The sequence below is a fragment of the Mirounga leonina genome, unplaced genomic scaffold (assembly GCF_011800145.1).
Source record: "Mirounga leonina isolate KUSES-001 unplaced genomic scaffold, KU_Mleo_1.0 Mir_165, whole genome shotgun sequence".
In the NCBI taxonomy this organism is placed as follows: Eukaryota; Metazoa; Chordata; class Mammalia; order Carnivora; family Phocidae; genus Mirounga; species Mirounga leonina.
Window position 1 is genome coordinate 79,318,746 of NW_023270415.1, and position 21,575 is coordinate 79,340,320.

At 48.1% G+C, this 21,575-nt stretch overlaps 1 protein-coding gene across 5 annotated transcripts in view; it reads right to left on the reverse strand.

Annotated features, from left to right (window-relative positions):
• Positions 1–21,575, reverse strand: part of TRAPPC9 (trafficking protein particle complex 9) — a 545,767-nt gene that overhangs the window by 470,621 nt on the left and 53,571 nt on the right. For all 5 annotated transcript variants that reach the window (XM_035012000.1, XM_035011999.1, XM_035011998.1 and 2 more), the window contains 2 exons: positions 11,812–12,028; positions 7,178–7,321 (listed from right to left, as the gene is read on the reverse strand). In XM_035012000.1, the coding sequence (XP_034867891.1) occupies positions 7,178–7,321; positions 11,812–12,028 (361 nt within the window). The remainder of the gene's footprint in view (positions 1–7,177; positions 7,322–11,811; positions 12,029–21,575) is intronic.

Genomic DNA, 21,575 nt, shown 5'->3' on the forward strand with positions numbered 1-21,575 from the left:
GGCAGGTGGGGATCAGGGCACCTGGGACGCTGAAAACCATGGGTGAGCAAAGGCAAACCCCTCCATAAAGGACTAGCCGGTAAATATTTTAGGCTTTGTGAACCAAGAGGCAAATCAAGGATGTTATGTAGGTACTTATATATAGCAAGTGAGAAAACACACTTATTGGTGAAATTCAAAAATATATAATTGAGTACAATTTTTTGTAACAGATTTAAAAATGAGAAGAGAAGTTTTTTTGGAGAGTGATGACATTTCACTTAATTGGGGTTCAAAGTTCAAATCCTTATCATCAAATTGATTGCAAACGTTCACCTGTAAAAGCCATTCTTAGCTGGAGGCCACACACAGCAAAAAAGGTGGGAGCGGATTCGACCCGCAAGCTGCAGTGAGCTGACCCGTGTGGCAAACCACAAGGAGGAATCGAGGTTTTATTCAAGGCACAATGAGGCCACGGAGGCTGGAAGCTGGGAGGGCGTGTGGTCTGGCACAGCCTCTGAGAGCTCACCCAGGCGGCTCGGTAAGGAGCGAACTGAAGAGGGAGAGAAGAGCCAAGGCGGGAAGATCACGGGGCAGTAAGCACCGTGGCCGTGGCCTTCCAGCTGCCGGCTGCAGGGAGGTGGAGGGGGGCAGGGTCACGTGCCTCCCGGGAGGCGCACCTGAACAGGTAGGCCGGGAAGGGCGAGAAACAGCTCCAGGGAAAAGGAGACTTCTCTGAGTGTGAGCTCTGGGGGAGAGCGGGCTGCACACACGGATTTGAGGGCCCAGCGCTCCGAGGCGGGGCATGGACACATCCCAGCACATGAAAGAAGGTGACACGGAGGCCACACATCGTAGGGTTCCGTTCACGTGAGACACCCAGGACAGGCAGATTTAGAGAGACAGAAAGCAGATCACGCTTGCCGAGGGCTGGGGCGGGGGGGAGGGGGAACAGAGTCTGACAGGTCTGAGGCCCCTTCAGGGTGGACACATCACGGTGTGCAGACGGCTGCACGACCCTGCGAATTCACCAGGGTACCTGCAGCGGGTCAACTATATGGTATGGGAGTTCTTTCTCAATATATTTTCTTTAAAAAAAAAATACAGTCGAGTAAGATACTCGGTTTCCAGGAGGGAAAGGCATGACACCCGCTGTGGGGGGGACGGGCCGCACCACGGCTGCTCCGAGCTCTGCGATGCTCAAACATCCAAGGGCTGCCGGAGACCCAGGTCTGGGGCTCAGAGATGAAGCCGGGAAAACAGGGCTACACACTTCAGGTAAGTCAGTATTTCATTTCTTCCCACACCCCCCTCGCAAGATGATGCGCCCTGGAATCCCCTTCTGGGATGGAGACACTGAGGCTAGCTGTGAGCCTGGACCCCAAGGTGCATGTCTCCACACTTTCTAACACCTCCACACGCCGCTGCAGCGGTAGGGACCAGCGGGGGCAGTGTGGCCTGACCGCGGGTCCTAACCGCACATCGACTTCATGCTCCAGATGACAAGGCCTGGGATTCTGTGCTCCTCCAGCTGGATCACGACCTGAGGGGCTGACCGAAATCCACAGCTTCAGCGGCAAGGCGGCAAGGCGGCAAGGGCCCCGTTCCCAAGCACCTAAGCGTGCCGGCTGCAGGACGTCAGGCAGCACGGAGCAGCACGGAGATGGCGCGTACTCGCATGCCAGCCGTGCTGACTGCCATCGCTCGCCCAGGGGACGGTGCCTCGCAGCACTGCCCGTCCCTCCCCTCGCCCTCGTCCCTCTTTCCCACCTGCCACCCACAGCCCTCCGCACTCCCGTCCGACGAGAGGAGGAGCGCTACTGTTAATCATCACATAGGACATGAATCAGGACACCTGCACATCTGCTAGCCCTCTGGGCTCACTCTCCTGTTTCCCCAACAAGAGATTCCATTTCTCTTGGGTCCTCTTAAGGTACTTCGGGCAAAAGAACCAGCAACCTCTGACCGAGGAGCTAGAGTCCGGGCCCCCTGGGAGGGAGATAACATAAATGTCTCAGGACATTTATTAAGCACCTCTTTGCATCTGACACACTGTTATGCACTTATCTCTACTCTACAGAGTCCTGACACTGGAGCTTTGACAGGTCTTCTACCCAGAGTCTGAACACAGTAAAACACAAAAATCCTTTAGACCCCAGCAGGGACAAGCCCAAGCAACTACGTGAAGTTTAAATTTCCCTAAGAAAGCATCTGGCCCTAGAGCAAGAACACGGCACCCCCTGCTACCATAACACGGTAAAACAAGTCTGAGGGAGGAAGCTCCTTAACGCAAGTTCCTTCACTGGTCGTCCCACGGTCTCCCACGGTCCCAGCGGCACCCCTGTCCTCACCCCGGTGTGTTCACTGTGGCACCAACAGGAGTGGTTTAAAGCAGGTCATTCTTCTGCACCTCACTCCTGGTAACACACCTCCTCCAAGGCTAACCTTAGTCCTCTCGTCTGGGATTCTCCACTTGGGAGTCGTAAGATTCCATCTCGAGCTAATTCTCCCCTTGCCCCTCTTAGTGAAAGCAGCAAGCCTTTTCCTCCCACAGGCATGGGTGTCAGCAACTACACGCAGGCCAGAACAGCGAAGGGTCAGATCCAGTGCTGGACTGGCTCTGGCTTCGGGCTGTAGTTTCCCACACCCTGCTGCGGAAGATCAAGAGCCAGAGGGGTTTTTGTTTTATTTTTTTAAAAGATTTTATTTATTTATTTGACAGAGAGAGAGAGTGCGCACAAGCATGGGGAGAGGGAGAAGCCGGCTTCCCGCTGAGCAGGGAGCCTGATGCAGGGCTTGATCCCAGGACCCTGGGATCATGACCTGAGCCGAAGGTGGATGCTTAACTGACTGAGCCACCCAGGCGCCCCAGAGGGGTTTTTAAAGCAACCAACTAGAAGAAACATCAGTTGGGCAGCACAGAAGAGGGCAGACTTAGAGACAGAAGCCCCCACTCACTCAGCAGCATTTCAGGGCCTAGCAGGTGCCAGGTGCTGGTCCAGGTTTGGGTGACACTTCCTGTGCTTGAGGGGCATCCAGGCTGGGGGCATGGGGCGGGGGGACAGGCCAACAGTGCTGGGAGCCAGGGCCGTAGTGGGGACGCACACAGTAGGCTCCACAAAGTGGGTATCACAGTGAGGGACGAATTCCTGGACAAGGTGACAGAAACAGGCGCAGCCCTAGGGCAGGCAGGGCAGCACGTGCAAAGGTGACAGAGCAGAAATGCAGCAGCGTCTGTTGAACGGCATGGCCAGGGCACCGTGAGTCAGACAGCAGGAAGAGACGGGCTGGATGGTGTGGACATGCATCACCCTGAGCCTTCAGAGTCGGGGGTCCCGCTCCTTTTCAAGGGACTCATGCGCAGCACACAGGACCAGGTCACAGGTCTGCAGCCACGACCCACGGAGCCCACCGGTCCACGGCCGTGCTGCCATGGAAGCTGCACCTGCACGCCCAGGGACCCGGTCTCGATGGGGGGATTCGGGTGGAGGGAGACCTGTATCGATGATTATAAACAGTAACACAGTCACACTTCCCACGTCCACAAATTCTCAAGTTAGAACTTCCATCTTGAAAAAAAAAAATGACAAGAGTCCCGGGGGAACTGATGCCTTTCATGGTAACAACTGTCCTCATAACTTATGAGTTCACGTCTATCTGCACACATGAGAGGGTACAAGTGGGGGACGGCAGGGCAAGAAGCACCCAGATCACAGCGTCTCCCCCTGCAAACACCCAGACAGGATGACACACAGCAAGAAGGCTAGGAAGCTTCCCTCAAGCCTGGGACTTTCTTGGCTATTCTTCTAGTCCACATTTCATTTCAATGCAGCAGTATTTAGAAATGTTAATTAGCAACTCTATAAATGATACCACGAGCTCTCCAGAGGAAAGGTCATCCAATTAAGTAAAATATCTATCATTAGAGGCGCCTGGGTGGCTCGGCTGGTTAAGTGACCGATTTTGATCTCAGCTCAGCTCTCAAGCAGGGTCGTGAGTTCAAGCCCTGAACTTAAATAAATTAAAAAATTAAAAGTAAAAGGCGAAAGATTTATGCGATCTATTAAAATGAAAACAAACTACCTCAAAAGTGTGCCCTCCCAGTTGTACAAATGAGAAAATGGAGGCCCAGGAAGAATGCCATCATTGATGTGAGGTTACAGCCATCAGAGGGAAGAACTCTTTAGACCTTCTGACCTTTGACCTTTTCTCCCAAGACTCCAATTAACCAAATACCACTACACACAGACCTCTAAGGAGACGGCTCTTTGTTCAACAGTCGATGTCCCAAGCTCCTCTCTTTTTAAACTCAAGTGTCTTAGATCACCATCTGACATGACCTCCAAAAACCAGCAAGCTCCTTCCCTCCAGAGCTTCAGAAGGGAAGATAGGCATTGACCAACTAAAGACGTAGGATTCTTCCACTGCAGTCGTGAGCAGCGCATGGAGGAAGAGAACAGAGCGGGAGAACCTGGTCGTGCTGGGACTTGTCAGAGGATGCCAAGAGGGAATCCAGACCTAGAGGCGTCACGTGGTGACCGGGAACAGGGGGTGGGGGAAAGGAGACAGTACGTCCTGCCACAGGACGGGGGATGCATATTTAAGGGATGAAGCAGGTGAAGGTGTGAGCAGCTCAGGGCAAAGAGGTGGGCCCCAGTCTCCAGGACTCACACATGTGAGACCACCCACAGTTAAACGTGAGCCGTGTGGGGAAAGTGGCACCAAGAGAAAGAGCAGAACCATGACAAAAGGGGAGAGGGACACGTGCCATGGATCAGGAGGCACTCAGAACTCGAAGCCCAGTGGGCAGAGTCCACTCAGACTGGACACTGCACCCGGCACGCCGCGTCATCACAGCTGCTCGGCGGTGGGGCTGAGGAGAGCTCATCACCCACCAAAAAGCAAAAATGCAATTCATCAAACAACAGACAGACTCATGCCCACGTCCCCACTAGACACCAGAGCCAGCCAGTTCTGGGAACTCCGCCTTCGTCCGCCCTCGAGCTTCAGAGAAACCCAAGGTGCAAACCATTCATCTAGCCAGCTGCCATGCTGGTCTTGCTGCTCAGCGGCCAAACTCTGCAGGCAGCATGAAGATGGTCACAATTCAGATGGAGCACCAAAGGCCACGGAAACCAAGTGGGCACAGAGAAGCGGTGATCCCACCATCCGCAGGGGCCTCCATGCGAGCACTGATGTGCCTGCGCCCCCTGGATCGCTCCGCGCCCAGACGGATACAAACAAGCCCCGGAAGGAGTAAGTGCTGCAAGGTCACTAGCGGCCAGGAGCTGCAGGAGCTCCTCACCCAGAGATGGCTGTGGAAGCCACCTGGGGAAAACAGCCATCCCCGAGTCCCAGCAGGTGGCACTGGGGACAGAGGCCTCCCGAGAGAAGAGAACAGCGCGTGACGGGCATTCGTGGTACGCGTGACCTGAAGTGCACGCAGCCTGCCCGGATGAAGCTCAAGGACACACAGGATGTGGAGAAGGAGCCCACTCAAAAGGAATCTCGCCCAATCCTGCAACGTGCCCCCGAACTTCAGGAACCAGGGTCCCCCACAGTCTCTGCCTAAAACATGATGTAGAATAGCTTCCTCTCCTGTTTCAGGAAAGCCCAGGAGTCCAACGGGCCGTTTCCCTGGCTTTGTGAAGGCGATCACACACCGACTTCAGTCCTTCGGTTTTGAAGCTGACCGTTACTGAGTTTTGGTGTTATTGGAATTCATGTATTTAAGCCTCACCCCCACGCGAGGAGAGACATGGCACCCTTCCAGCCTGCAGCCCGGGACACTGCCACAGGGGACAGTCGGGGACCAGCCACAGGCAGAAGGAGAGCAGCACGCACTGATTCCGCAGCTGAGAGGACGCGGAGGCACACCTGGCCGGCGCCGGGCACGGGCAGAAGGAGCACAGTGGCTGAGCCAAGGCAGGTTCCCGCTGGGACAGCTGGAGTGAGGGGCAGCTCTGGGGCAGACGGTGACGCACCACCAGGCTCGGATGGACGGATCCCCCAGGCGACAGGAGCGCTGCCCTCGCCACGGACTGTTCTCAGCTGGAGAGAGCCGCCTCGTCCCAGACCATGCCCTCTTCCTGGGAGCAGTGCACACCCAGCAGCTGGGGTGTGAGTGTCAGGCCGAGGCCCTCACCACACAGCAAGGTATCTCTCTGAAGGGCCACATCAGCTTCAGAGACCGCTGGGGCAGCTGCAGTCTCTCCAAAAACTGCCTCACTGCACGACCGGTCACCGAGCCTGGCTTGGCGACAGTGCAGGCCAGCCCTGCGGGGCCTCTGCCCAGTCTGGCCTCCTTCTCATCCCTTCAGTCGCCACTGATCCCAGGAGCACTTCCTAATAAATGCCCCACGCATTCATCTCCAGGGCAGAGAGTGCGTCCCACGGAACCCAGCGGGCAGCACGCACTGCCTGGCTGGGCGGCCCCGGCGCAGAGGGAGGCGTGATGGGGAAGCCGCAGAGTTCCACTGTGTATGGGCTCACTTTCTAGTGCCTGTGGGACATGCAAAGGCAGACGTCCTGCAAGCGGCAAAATAAACATGTCTGAGGCCCAGCATGGAATCTGGGCTGGAAACAAACAGGTCATGACTGAAACCCAAAAAGCAGACGCCACCCAGTGACAGTAAGAGCAGATGCCGGACAGGAGAGCCCAGGAGAGAGTCGCCTGACGCGCGGGCAGAGATACCACACGCTGCCATCGGCGCGAACACAGGCAAGCTGCATCTCTGGTGGTGAAAGTAAGAAGCTGCTCTTGCGGGGAGTGTACCTGGCGGGCACACCGGGGTCCTCGGGGTTCTGGGTACATTTCCCATCTGGCTGCCACTTACAGAAGCGGTCACTTGGTGAAAATTCACTGAATGAATGGTGCACCGCTCTGTACAAATGTTACACTTGCACATTTCTGTTGTATACAATGTAGGCAAAGGGAAGGGGAGCCGGTGCAGGAGGCCGAGAGACAGAAGCAGCAGAGGGGCCAGAGGGGGCCCGGGGAGGAGAGGGGAGAAGGCATGGTGGACAGCGGCATCAGGCCCCCCGGGAGGACAGCAAGGGCAGCACGGGGAGCTGAGGACACGGTGGAGCACGGCGTCTCCTAACCAGTGGAGGACCGGGAAGCGCCACCCACCTGAACCTAAGCTCACGTCTATGCGGGCCAGCATGAAGGGTGCTCTCGTTCACTGAATTCGCTCACCTTGATCGGACAAAAAGTCCAGCATGGTCTGCAACAGGAAGGACAAGTGCCTGACAGAAAGAGCAGGATTCCCCATTCTTCGGGACGCGTAGACCAGTTCGTGAAGCAAGCGCATCTGGACTGCAGCCCAGCCTCGGTGCGTACCTGTGATGGAAGTCACAAAGTGTCCTCAAAGGGCTCACGAGGGCGCGCTGGCAACAGAACCAGACGCGAGCCTTCCTCGGAAATACGTTTAACGGTATGTGTAAAACTTGTGATTTAAAGACAGATGCCTCAATGACCAAACCCAAAGGGCAAGAAAAAAACACTTCCTGTGTTTAACTTTCTCCAGAAAGAACTCGTAAGTGATAGGTTTTTTTCATACCATGAAAAGATATGTTTTATGGAATGCTTTTTCTCTTCTGCAAAGACACAATTTAAAAATAACCACTTTGAGATCATTATAGTAAGGTTATAACAAAAGACTGTGTTTCCAATGGCATGTATTTGAGTTACAGATATACAATTTTTTTTTTCAAAAAAATACTGGTATGTGATGGGCCTTCATTAGCAACAACCAAGGACACTAGAAAAATGTGCTTTTTTAATTTAACATATAAGAAAAACTCATAAAAGCAGATAGCTAAATTAGAAAAACGGTTAACAACAGACTTTTGTGGCTGCTCCCTCCAAACAAATTAGCGTGGTTGAAATTTAAGGTGGGGGGTTGGTTGCACAGCCAGTGAAAAGTACCTCTTTAAGACCACAGAATCTAGGGGCACCTTGGGGGCTCAGTCAGTGAAGCGACTGCCTTCAGCTCGGGTCGTGATCCTCAGGTCCTGGGATCGAGCCCCGCTGAGCAGGGAGCCTGCCTCTCCCTCTGCCTATTCCCTACTTGTGCTCCTTCTTAAATAAAAAAATGAAATCCTTAAAACATAAAGACAACAGACTCTTCGAGTTATTATTCCATCTCCCTTCTGGCAACAATTACTACTTTTAAATATTCTCTACCTTGAAATCCTTCATGAAGGAGACCCCCATAAGAGGATTCTAACACAAACAGGTTACGGCACAGTACTGTGTCTGGGGCCCTGGGGGCTGGGCAGAAAGACGAAGACTCCAACCAGGGGCTCCTCCTGCCCCAGCCCTACGGAACTCCTCTCCCACTGCCCTGCGCCACACGGCTGGCCAGCACTTTTGTGTACTTGTGCTGCATCGTGCACAAAATCCGACCCACAGGCCTTATCCGGCAGGTACAGTGAGGCACGTGCAAGCTCGTATATTTATTCCTTCCACAACCCTCAATTTCCCTCGGAGCCAGGATTGTGTCTTATGCACCCAAGTATCCTTAACACCTAGCGGGATGCCCAGCACACAACTGCATCTTCACAGGCATGTGGGTCAAGTTGAAAGCCTGATGAAACACAATGCCCCTATTTTTCAGACATCCAACTGAAGTATGTAGGGTAAAATGACATGATTTCTGGGGTTTGCCCTAAGATAATTCAACAAAGAACAAATAAAAGGAAAAAAGGTAAAAATAAAGCCCATCTGGCAAAGTCTTGATAATCACTTACTCTGGGTGATGATGGACTCATTGTACTATTCTCTTTAATTTGTATGTATTTAAATTACTTCAGAGTAACTTTTTAAATTTAAATTCTTGGAAGTGACCAAACCTACACACACACACACCCCAAAACTACCCTGTATCCTAGAGCCTATCTTACAAAAACCTTTTGGAACGTAAAGCTGCGGCACCTATCATATGACAGGGAAGGACAGAAAGACAAGTCCCTGCAGTATTTTCATCTTCTAAACAAGCTAAGACCAAATGCCAAAACGAAGTAAGAGATTTTTAAAAGGATTAGGAAGCTGGAATCAACTTCATGACTAACCAAGCCATGAATTCTAAATAACCCAATTTAACTAATCTCAACCCTACGGTATCAAGAAGGTTTTCTCACCTTAAAATTGGGCAAAGATCACCATGTTGATTTTTTTTTTTAAATACATGATGATACAGTTCCTACCACAGGCAACTGTAAGAATAAATATAAGTTTTCTTAACGCTAGTGTACAAGTCACAATTTCTATGTGATTCAAACTGCTCCTCCAATAAAACCTGACTCCTAGGGCGCCTGGGTGGCTCAGTCGTTAAGCGTCTGCCTTCGGCTCAGGTCATGATCCTAGGGTCCTGGGATCGAGACCCACATTGGGTTCCCTGCTCCGTGGGAAGCCTGCTTCCCCCTCCCACTCCCCCTGCTTGTGTTCCTGCTCTCGCTATCTCTCTCTCTGTCAAATAAATAAATAAATAAAAATCTTAAAAAAAAAAAAAAAAAAACCTGACTCCTATTCGTAAGCCAGATTCGCAACACATGACCAAGTGATAACATTTTCAACACTCTTGCATTCAAGAAGTTCCTGATTTGAGAGTTTATGATGACTATTCCCTTAAAGCAAATCCACCTGCCCTGCCAGTCTCTCTCTCGTATGAGCTCCTAGGGAAGACCGAATCCCTCACTCGGGAAAAGGCTCATCTCCATACACAGCATATTCCTAAATCTTCATATACAGCAACACAAACAGATTCAAGTGATAACCAGCAGCCCATTAAGGGGGCAAATACACACAGTCCGTATTTGTGCACCTGCCCTGACTTTCTGTGACCAGCTAGTGAAAATGTTTATATTGAGAAACAGAAATACATTTTGGGTCCTGAGAATACAATTTACTTCTATTCACAGGTGCAGGGTTTTTGAGTACATTTCTATTTAATTCTCTGAGAAATGTTTGAAGTGGTCCAACACAGTGGAGATGGAGTTTATTTTTTTTTTTATTTTTTTTTTTATTTTTTAAAGATTTTTATTTATTTATTTGAGAGAGAGAGAGAATGAGAGACAGAGAGCATGAGAGGGAGGAGGGTCAGAGGGAGAAGCAGACTCCCTGCCGAGCAGGGAGCCCGATGCGGGACTCGATCCCGGGACTCCAGGATCATGACCCAAGCCGAAGGCAGTCGCTTAACCAACTGAGCCACCCAGGCGCCCTGGAGATGGAGTTTAAAGTGATTTTTATTTCCTATTAAAAATACAGCCAGCCAACATTTATCATTTGTACTTTATTTGATCTCACTTCCTAACCTTCTCTCCACTCTTTCACAAAACAATGGCAAATGTCTCCTCCCAAAACAGAAGGCTAAGTAAAAAGTACCAAATCACTCAGAGATGTGCTTGCTTTATTTTGCAAAAGAAACACTTTGTTCATCTGCTTTAAAAATTAAGACCAAGAAATTCTATTCGACAAGTGGCAACCCAGGCTGCAGCTGTTCTTTAGGGTTTGGTCCTACGTGCCACGTAGCTCCTGGGACGCCTGCCATGTGCCACCCAGGGGCCACGGGGAGAGTCAGGGGCTCTGCTCTCGTAGGCACACAGGCTGGCGTGGGATGCATTAAATCATCACTCCAATTGATTATTTTTTAAGGAGGCTCCACACCCAGTGCAGAGCCCGACGTGGGGCTCCATCTCATGACTCCGAGATCATGACCTGAGCCAAGATCAAGAGTGAGCCACCCAGGTGCCCCAACCCCAACCAATTTTTAAATACACTTGCAAATTATAGGGTGCCATAAGGAAGAACAACAGGATTAGATGAAAGAGTAAAAATAAGGGGTGCCTGGGTGGCTCAGCATCAGGTTCCGCACTAGGCATGGGACCTGCTTGGGATTCTCTCTCTCCCTCTCCCTCTGCCCCTTCCCCCGCTCACACACACACTCTTGCTCACTCTCTATCTCCCTCTAAAATAAATAAATAAAATCTTTAAAAAAAAAAAAAGAAAGAAAGAAAGAGGAAAAATCAAGGGAGTCCGCATAGGCTGAGGGGCCACAGGGGACCTCCCTGCAGAAGTGACAGCCAGCCAAGACCCGAAGGACGGCTGGCAGCTCCACAGTGAGGAGCGAGGAAGAGCATCCCGGAAGAAGGCCTCCGACTCCGGACTCTCAGACGTTATGCATCCCAGGACACATCAGACAACTCCTGGGGTGACCTGCACAAAGCCCGGCGGCCTGCTTTCCCTCCAGAGCCAGCCTGGAGTTACATTCACAGGATACCATAAAAAGGTACCTGGAGAGCAAGTGGGACCTTGCCTCCAGTCCCCCTGAGGCACAGTAAATGGGGATTCCATTCCCTGTGCAACTGGAAACTTTCCCAATACCCTTTATCCTCTCCCTACAGAGCAACCGTGCGATTGCTTTAAAAACTCTGCCCACTTCCCAAGCACTAACCCCCCTCCACGGAACCTCCCGGGAAGGTGGCCTAAGTGAGCTCGTACCCACCTCCACAGCTCCAGCAGCTCCTCCACCAACGACACTGAGCCTACTGACTGTGAATCCCACAGGTGCCCATGGCTGGTCCAGTTCTTTCTGCCCTTAACTCCAATCACGACTAGCAGGGGCAGGAAAGGGACCAGCCAAAAGGACGCCAGCCCCCAAGCAAAGCACCACTACTTTCTGTCGTAACTGTAGTGTAAACATCCAAGGGCAGGATGGTGCTTCGTCATCTCTGAACCCCACCATCTAACTGGGAGAGGAAGTGCTCGAACAATGCACAGGTAATGGGATTCCAGCAACATCTCAGTTCCAGCAATGAGACTTTTGGTACCTTTGCTGAAGTCCTCGGGGTCCAGCGACAGACTGTAGCCAGGAAGCGTCTCCAGGAGGAGCTTGTAGCAGGCCCTCCACCCCGGCTCCGAGATGCTCGGGGCCACGCACTGCATAGCGGCCACGCGCTTGAAGAACGCAGACTTTCGATGGAAGCCAATCAGCTCGTAGAGCTCAGAGAGGATGCTATACCGCTGGATTTTCTCTTCTTCAGAAAGCTGAAGCACAGACAGGAGTAAAAAAACTTTTGAGAAAGGAAACACATAAAAAATTAAAAAATAAAAAAACTTTTTCATAAAACAGACATGACGAAACCCTGAGGAAGGCCAGGCCTACCCCGTGCACTGTGATGACACTCCCAAGAAAAGCATGGAAGCAGCGTGACGTGCAAGTCCCAAAGCCTTTATGAGGCCCACCTCTTCAAGTTCGCCCTGTCCCTTGGCTAGGAAGGCCTGTCTTCTCTGGAACAAACACATTTGCTACATACCACATGACGTCTACTTTTAGCTCCTTTATAAAAGAGAAAGAACAACAGTTCCCCTAGACGCTAGGATTTGGGCAGGGACTTTCATCAAATACAAAACTGCTCAAAACAGAGAATGTATGGAACCACGTAACCAGACAACAAATTGTCAATAATCACAACACCTAATTTAGACGTAAGCCTTCATGCTTATAAACAGCTTTCCTTCATCCGTGACCTGACTGAATTCTCTCCACGACCCCATGATGTAGTAATAACAACTTGTGTTTCTTCCGTGCTAGCAACATTACCACACTTTACTTCACCATTACAATAATCCCATGAATCACCCCGGCTCATAGACAAGGAAATCTGAAGCACAGAGATGAATGAACATCTATGCAAAATCATACACCCCAGAGTGTCAGAGAGCAGTCCTGAGCTTGGGGGGGGCGGGCTCCAATTACTGAATGACCCCCCCTACACACTGTGCCACAGCTCCCTGGCAAGAAGGACCACCCCAGCCCCCCTGCTGCTCAAGGTCACACTGCTTACGGAGGTGGTTCTCCCCCTCTGGGAGCCCGGGCAATAAATGTTTCCCAGATACCTCTGTGAGCACAGACCACAACCAACCTGCGCTCCTCAATGCCCCTTCTCCACACCCATCGCCCTGGGGAGACAGATCCAGAAAACTCTTGCTAAGGCTAATGTCCAGGAGATGACTGCCTATGTTTTCATCTAGGATTTTCATGGCTTCCCGTCTCATATTTAATCCATTTTTAATTTGTGTGTATGGTATATAAGAATGTGGTTCAGTTTCATTCTTTTGCATGTAGCTAGCTATCCACTTTCCCTATACCATTTATGGATGAGATAGTCTTTTCACCATTGTATATTTTGGCCTCTTTGGTCATAGATTAATTGACCATACAATTGTGGGTTTATTTCTGGGCTCTCTATCCTGTTCCATTGATCTATTATGTCTATTTTCATGCCAGTACTATACTGTTCTGATTACTATAGCTTTGTAGGATAGTTGGAATCCAGGAGTCGTAATACCTCCAGCCTTGTTCTTTTTTCTCAAGATTGCTTTGGCTATTCAGGGTCTTTCGTGGTTCCATACAAACTTTAGGATTTTTTTGCTCTAGTTCTGATATTTTGATAGGAACTGTTTGAATCTGTACATCGCTCTGGGTAGTATGGACATTTTAACAATATTAATTCTTCCAACCCGAGCATGGAATCTCTCTCCATTTATTTGTTTTGTCTTCAATTTCAATCATCAGTGTCTTACAGTTTTCAGAGTACAGATCTTTCACCTCTCAGTTAAGTTTATTCCTAGGTATTTTATTCTTCTGATGCAATTGTAAACGGGGTTGTTTGTTTCATCTTCGTTTCTGTTATTTCATTATTAGTGTATAGATACACAAGAGATTTCTATATATTGACTTCATATCCCACAACTTCACTGAATTCAGTTATTAGTTCTAATAGTTTTTTGGTGGCATCTTTAGGGTTTTCTCTATATAGGACCATGTCATCTGCAAGTAGTGACAGCTTTACTTCTTCCTTACAAATGTGGATGCCTTTTATTTCTTTTTCTTGTCTGACTGCTGTGGCCACGACTTCTAATACTATGTGGAATGAAAGTGGTAACAGTGGACATCTTTGTCTTGTTCCTGATCTTAGAGGAAAAGCTTTCAGCTTTTCAACCACATGATATTCACTGTGGAGGTGTCACACATGGCCTTAATTATGCTGAGGTACGTTCCCTCTCTAAAGTGGAAGCATCACTTTATACTCAAATCAGTAATGTATGAGCATTACTGTTGCTCCACATGCTCACCAACATTTGATGTTATCAGTCTTTTCCATTTTAGCCATTCTGGTGGCTTTAATTTGCATTTACCTGATAACTAATGACGCTAGACATTTTTTCATATGATTACTGGCCACCTCTATCTTCCATCATAAAGCATTTGTTCAAATTTTCTGGTCATTTCTTAAATTAGATCATTTGTCTTATTACTGAGTCATAGGCGTTCTTAACATATTCTTTTTTTTTTTTTTTAAAGATTTTATTTATTTATTTGACAGAGAAAGACACAGCGAGAGAGGGAACACAAACGGGGAGTGGGAGAGGGAGAAGCAGGCCTCCCGCAGAGCAGGGAGCCCGATGCGGGACTCAATCCCAGGACTCCAGGATCATGACCTGAGCCGAAGGCAGTTGCTTAACCAACTGAGCCACCCAGGCGCCCTAGGCGTTCTTAACATATTCTTAATGTCATATTTTCCCAGTCTGCTGTCCATTTATTTTCCAAAAGAAGTCTTTTGATAAGCAGAAATTGTGAAGGAGTTCAGTTTATCAATTTTACCAATTGTAAAGTAGTTCAATTTATTTTTCTTTTATGGTTAATGTTTTCTGTGCCCTTGCCTAAGGGACTTCTGTTTACCCCAAAGTCCCGAACATATTCTTTTTTTTTTTTTTTTTTTTTTTTTAATTTATTTGACAGAGAGAGACACAGCGAGAGAGGGAACACAAGCAGGGGGAGTGGGAGAGGGACAAGCAGGCTTCCCGCTGAGCAGGCAGCCCGACGTGGGGCTCGATCCCAGGACACTGGGATCATGACCTGAGCCGAAGGCAGACGCTTAACGACTGAGCCACCCAGGCGCCCCTATCTCCTATGTCTTCTTATAGAAGCTTTATGATTAGGTCTAGGATCTGTGCATATGCAAATTTCAAAGGGACACAGTCTTTGCTCTCCTTACACACAGTACCAGTTGTAGAGAGATTCCAGTGCAGTGAGATGCAGCCAGGAGCAGAGTACTGAGGAGGTCTACACAGGAGAGGCAGGAGTACTTAATGCTTTTATCACATACTTGGAAACTCTCAGACCGTCAACTGTACCCTTTGGTTTTAAATATGGAAAAAGAGGGCGCCTGGGTGGCTCAGTTGGTTAAGCGACTGCCTTCGGCTCAGGTCATGATCCTGGAGTCCTGGGATCGAGTCCCGCATCAGGCTCCCTGCTCAGCAGGGAGTCTGCTTCTCCTTCTGACCCTCCCCCCTCTCATGCTCTCTCTCTATCTCATTCTCTCTCTCAAATAAATAAATAAAATCTTAATAAATAAATAAATAAATAAATAAATAAATAAATAAATAAATATGGAAAAAGATACTGGGGAAGGTAAAAATATTAGTGGTTATAGCCAGTACCCTCAATGAGGCCACCATCTAAAATAAAGATCACTAGGGGCGCCTGGGGGGCTCAGTCGTTAAGTGTCTGCCTTTGGCTCAGGTCATGATCCCAGGGTCCTGGGATCGAGCCCCGCATCGGGCTCCCTGCTCGGCGGGAAGCCTGCTTCTCCCTCTCCCACTCCCCCTGCTTGTGTTCCCTCTCTCACTGTGCCTCTCTCTGTCAAATAAATAAATAAATAATCTTTAAAAAAAATAAAATAAAGATCACTAGACTTGGCCTCCAGTCCATCAGAGTTCCCACTGATTCTTTCATGGACACTATTAAAGATGAAAGATTGGAATACTCTGATCAGTAATATACTCTTTCGTTCTTCTTCCATCATTTGAATATAACAAGAAACCAAATGATAAACACTACATTATATGTGGAATTGCAATCACTCCAAGCCCCAGAAAAGATTCTTAATGGAAAAATCTTGGGCACAAGTGCTTCAGAGCCCCAGGAAAACTCTTAACTGAAAAGCTCCTCATTGGCCATGGGCTCTGTGAGCCTCAGGACAAAGCCATGTTAGGTCAGCATAGACATCCACAGCACAAAATCTGGGGAATATGAGAGAGTCCCAGGCAAAATTTTAGGCCAAGTTCCTTACAAAATTTTGAAATGAAATCAAATTCCCAAACTTATTTCCAATCCACTGCTCTTTTAGGGAATATTAATCAAGACATCTTTGTTCTAATTTCTCAATAGGCTGTACAGCCACAAAGGCTGAGCCCACCAGGGCCCAGACGTTTACATGAAGCTCCAAGTGGAAAGTAACTCAAAGATTACTCAAGACAAGTAGCTTTACTCATAAGATGAACTCTGAGGAACTCGATTGTTAATTCACTATTCCTTTTCCAACTGGAAAGTAAGTTCACACCTGCTTTATTCCACTAGAAACAAAGCAGTAATATTAGCAGGAAACTCAGACTTAGGAAGAGTCTCCTGGCTATCTGGAAGGACGTAGAGACACAGGAATCAGAAAGACCCAAGTGCCAGTCCCAAATCTGGACATTACTAGCTTTGGCACTTTCCTTATTAATAAGGATAATAAAATCTAATCATGATTGTTGTAAAGACTAAATGAAATAACGTGCATGGTCAGCATAGCTTAAAGCTCCCGATGAGTGTTCAAGAAATGAGAAATACCATTGTTAATTAATGCCTTTGATGTCACCAGTGTTAACCCAAAATTAGCCAGCCAGAGATGCTCCCGAAAATGCCTCACCAGCCTTTAGCCTTCTCAAACATGGGCACTTGCAGTGACCTGAGGAACAACGCTGTGGCGGTCACTGAGAGATGGGATGGTGATGGCACACACCAGCAACGACTGTGAAATAGCAGGGCAGAGAACTGCGGAGACCGTACATTCTCAAGTGTGGAAAACACATTCTGTTTCTACCCACATTTATTTCTAGCCGTGATTATACAGAGAGAAAATATATATTCAAAATTACACAAATTTCCATATATGTGTGTCAAAACAGTTTGGAAAGGAAAGAATGTAACTCTCTTCCCTACATCCCAAAGCAGGGATACCAGGCTTGTACCAAGGACCTTTCTTTAAAAACCATCTGCTGAAGTAACTGGATCCATTTTTGGTTTTAATCATTCAAAGGGAAAGGATTAAAAACAAAACAAAGTTACATAAGACCTGTTCCCTCGATGGTTGACAAGGTAATGGAGGAGACAGACAAGCCGACAAGGAATCACTCTGCTGAGTTCCCAGCGCCATAGAAGATGGATGGAGGGATGGATGACGGAGGGGCAGTTGTGCCCCCACTCTTAGGCTGGTACCTAAAAGGCTCCTAGAGCAGGTGTACACACCTTGTGCTCAGCACCTTGACAAACATTAAAGAGAGATGAAACTTTAAAAACAATCAACACCCTTGGTCAGCACACACCCGAAGTGGCAGAGCAAAGCCAAAGCCTGACTTCTGCTCATCCTGGTAGCCATGGATTCATTCTTGGATGATCTTAGAAACCAAGTCCTCTGGCCTCAAGAAGTCCTGCCTACTTTTACCATCTTCAGATTTAGTGAACAAGCAAGCTGAGCTGTGGTTTGAGGACTGCACAAACTTTGACTATGTCTTTCTTAGCATTCATTTTCTAATTCTAAAGAGTCCTGAGTTTTTTAAGTATATTCTCCATAAAATCTATTCCCCCCAATGACAACTCATGGAGCCTGAAATTAAAAGCCAATTAAATAAGACCGTACACAACCCAACTGTCACCCACCCATCATCACTTTCTTCATATCCTCTCCTGCCTGACTGTATTAACACCTCCTTCCACCAAGCTCACTAAACACAGATTTGTCTCCTCAAATAGAACACGAGCTCCATAAAAGAGGAGACTACTCCATATTCACCTCTGAGTTCCTAGCATATTATAATATCAATGGATATAATTATCAACATGGCTCTTCCCTTTAAAAAATCTTTTTGGGGGCGCCTGGGTGGCTCAGTTGTTAAGCGTCTGCCTTTGGCTCAGGTCATGATCCCAGGTTCCTGGGATCAAGCCCCACATCGGGCTTCCTGCTAAGCGGGGACTCTGCTTGTCCCTCTCCCACTCCCCCTGCTTGTGTCCCCTCTCTCGCTGTGTCTCTCTCTGTCAAATAAATAAATAAAATCTTTTTTAAAATTTTTAAAAAATAAAAAATCTTTTTGGATATTTAAATGAGACCTTGGGAGAAAGGCAATGTTGGTATGTTCAGGATCCAACATCGTGATTCAAAACCCTCTGAGGACCTTTTTGTACTGACTGTTCATTGATTCATTCAAAACACAATTTCTCATTCCAGGAGGATTTATATATTTCTGCCAGGAGTTTGTGGTCACTCTCATGCCAGGAACTTTAAATTAAATCCTCAGTTTGGGTTGCTTTTTTCCTTCCAACAAGATTCAGAATTTCCCTATTTTCTTGCTTTGAGTAGTGGGATTTTTTTTTTTTCCAGTTCACCCTTCCATTAAATATGGCTTGGGGGCGGTCTCGGCTTTACACATGGGTCTGCCATCCAATTCCCAGTGGGGGCAGGCCAAAGGTTTATCGCCTGTCCCTCCTATATGGGCTGCTGGAACTGTGTTCCCAGAGCTAGGTGGCATTCGCTGGCTTCTGAGGCTCACTTAACTTCCAGGATTTGTGCTTTCTAGTTGTTTTGGCCCCTGAGGATTTCCTCTTACTTTCCTGCTATACATTTTGAAAAACTGGGGAAAAAAGTTTTATTTCTTAATCAGCATTTTTTTAAAGATTTTATTTGTTTACTTGAGAGAGAGCAGGAGCAAGAGCGAGTAGGGGGAGCAGAGGGAGAGGGAGAAGCAGGCTCCCCGCCGAGCAGGGAGCCCGACGCGGGGCTCGATCCCAGAACCCCGGGATCGTGACCTGAGCCGAAGGCAGACGCTTAATGACTGAGCCACCCAGGTGCCCCTTAATCAGCATTTTTAAGGAACACATGCAAAGAGGGTTTTTGAGAGCTGCTAGACCATGATATTGCCAAAACAGAAAATACACTAGTTACCTTCTGAACTTACACATTGATTTTTTCTACTAACAGACATTTTTCAATTAAAACAATAATTAAGAGCCCAAATAGGATAGAGGCTTAGAGAGGCATACAAAATAAACAAAGGGGCAAAGCCAAAAAATGAGAAAACCATCTACAAGGTTAATAAAATACATAGACTACAGATGAAATCAGCAATTCTTAGAAATACCTGATCTGAACATGACAATGAGATAAGACGTCTTTCTTTTCAGGAAACAACCAACATAAAATAGAATCAATTAAAGCAAAAACTGGAATTGTAAGTTAGGCAAATTACAGAAGGCTACCAACAACATGGGCCTCCTTCCTGGGAAAAAAGGCAGATTTGCTGGCTCTGAATTGTGTAACCTGAGTCCAGGCAAGGGCTGTACAAAGTGAGTGCTCAGTAAGTATCTAGTTAGTGAAATAAATGATAAAGAAATATGGGGGCGCCTGGGTGGCTCAGTCGGTTGAGCATCTGACTCTTGGCTTCAGCTCAGGTCGTGATCTCAGGGTCGTGGGATCGAGCCCTGTGTTGGGCTCCCCACTCAGCACGGAGTCCGCTTGAGACTCTCTCCCTCTGCCCCCCCCCCCCCAGCTCATGCATGCTCTCGCTCTCTCTCTCTCCCTTTCTCTTAAATAAATAAAATCTTTTAAAAAAAGAACGATGGGGCGCCTGGGTGGCTCAGTTGGTTAAGCGACTGCCTTTGGCTCAGGTCATGATCCCGGAGTCCTGGGATCGAGTCCCGCATCGGACTCCCCCTTCTCTGTGGGGAGCCTGCTTCTCTCTCTGCCTCTGCCTGCCACTCTCCCTGCTTGTGCTCATTCTCTCTCTCTCTGTCAAATAAATAAATAAAATCTTTAATAAATAAATAAATAAATAAATAAAATAAAATAAAGAACGATGAGTTTCAATGACAGAAATGCTAATACTGTCCGCCTGTGTTATAAAGTATGTCTTCACTTTCAGGGATCAATGTTGCGGGGTCCTCAGAGTCAAGGATTTTATGAAAATGCTCAGCTCGGGGACAGACCTCCTCGGTGAATCCCACTCACCGGTGACACTTGACTGAGATGCTCCGAAGGCACGTCAACCTCCACCTGCGCACAACCTCCCTGAGAGCTGCTCAGGAACACTTAACGCTGAGCCGGGAACCGTGCTGCACACTGCAGACCTGTTATTTCACTGAAACTTCACAACAATCCCGGGAAGTCGGGGCATTAGCAGTCCAACTGATTAGAGAAGTTCTGTTTCCTTAAGTGAGCTGTGCGAGTCACACAGCTACTAAGTGGTAGAGCTAGGATGAAGACCCACTTGACTGCCAAACCTCAAAGCCGCCTCCTCTACGCCATCCCGTCACCTCCTGCCCAACCTTCCACAGGCTGCCAGAAGACTGATCCTTTATAGCACTGTATGCCCTTGCTTAAAATCCCCAGTGGCTGGACACCGCTCTTAGGATAAAGCCTAAGGGAGACTGCACACAGCCTACAAAGCCCGTACAGTCCGTTTCCTGCTACCTCCCCGGCGCGCCTCACGCACGCCTGCCTGCCGGGCCCCGTGTGCCTCAGCCTCTAAGCAGCCATGCTCCCTCCCACCATGGGGCTTGCCACTTGCTATTCCCTTGGACTAGAATTTGAATTTTGTATAACCCTGGGCTCCCATGCAGGAGTACTCTACCCTATAAATCTCAAACAGCGGACTCCACTGCCACCCTCTTCGACACGGATCCAACACCGACTCTCAGAAAAATGCTTTCATAGGATGAACCTCAATCTTGTTCTTTAGGACTTCCCTTCACTGAACCTTCATCAGTGCTTGTGGCTCTGTTTCAACAGATGACTGGCAAAGTATTTAGTAAGCTCACCGTAGGAGTCGTGACGAGCAAGCTAGACCATATCAAGAGTTGGCTCTGGTCACAACTGCAGCAACACCACCCTGGGGGACAGTTCCCTCATTCTCATGAGCGCTGCTCCATCACTTACAGCTGTAGGTATTTAATAAACACAAGTGCTAATTAGCCAAGCTCCCTAAACATGATCCTCTTCAAAGAGTTATACAAATAAGGCTTCGAGTACAGCACTCTTACTAGAAATTTATTTTGAAACTGATAGCCCTAGCTACTCTACACATCTGACTTAAAGCATCTGACTAAATACACCCAAAGGGATTTTTTTAAAGAAATTAAGATGAATCCATCCTGAATAAGATCCCAGTATCATCCACACTGTGCCCCACCCCAGGGTCTGATTTCTCACTTTCACATATGTGTTCAGGTAGCATAACCTGAATCTGGGCGTCTCGTTTATAAAATGGGAAGAGAGAGACTGTTGTGAATAGATTCATTTAACAAATATAGATATGGCACCTACTATGAATAAAATCTTAGGAATACACAAATAAATGACACATAGTCCTGCCCTCAGGAAACAAAGCCTTTTCGTTTACAATAGCATTAAAAAGAATGAAATAATGAGATAAATTTAACAAGAATGTATAAGACTTATACACTGAAAACAATAAGAGATCAATGAAAGAAATTGTA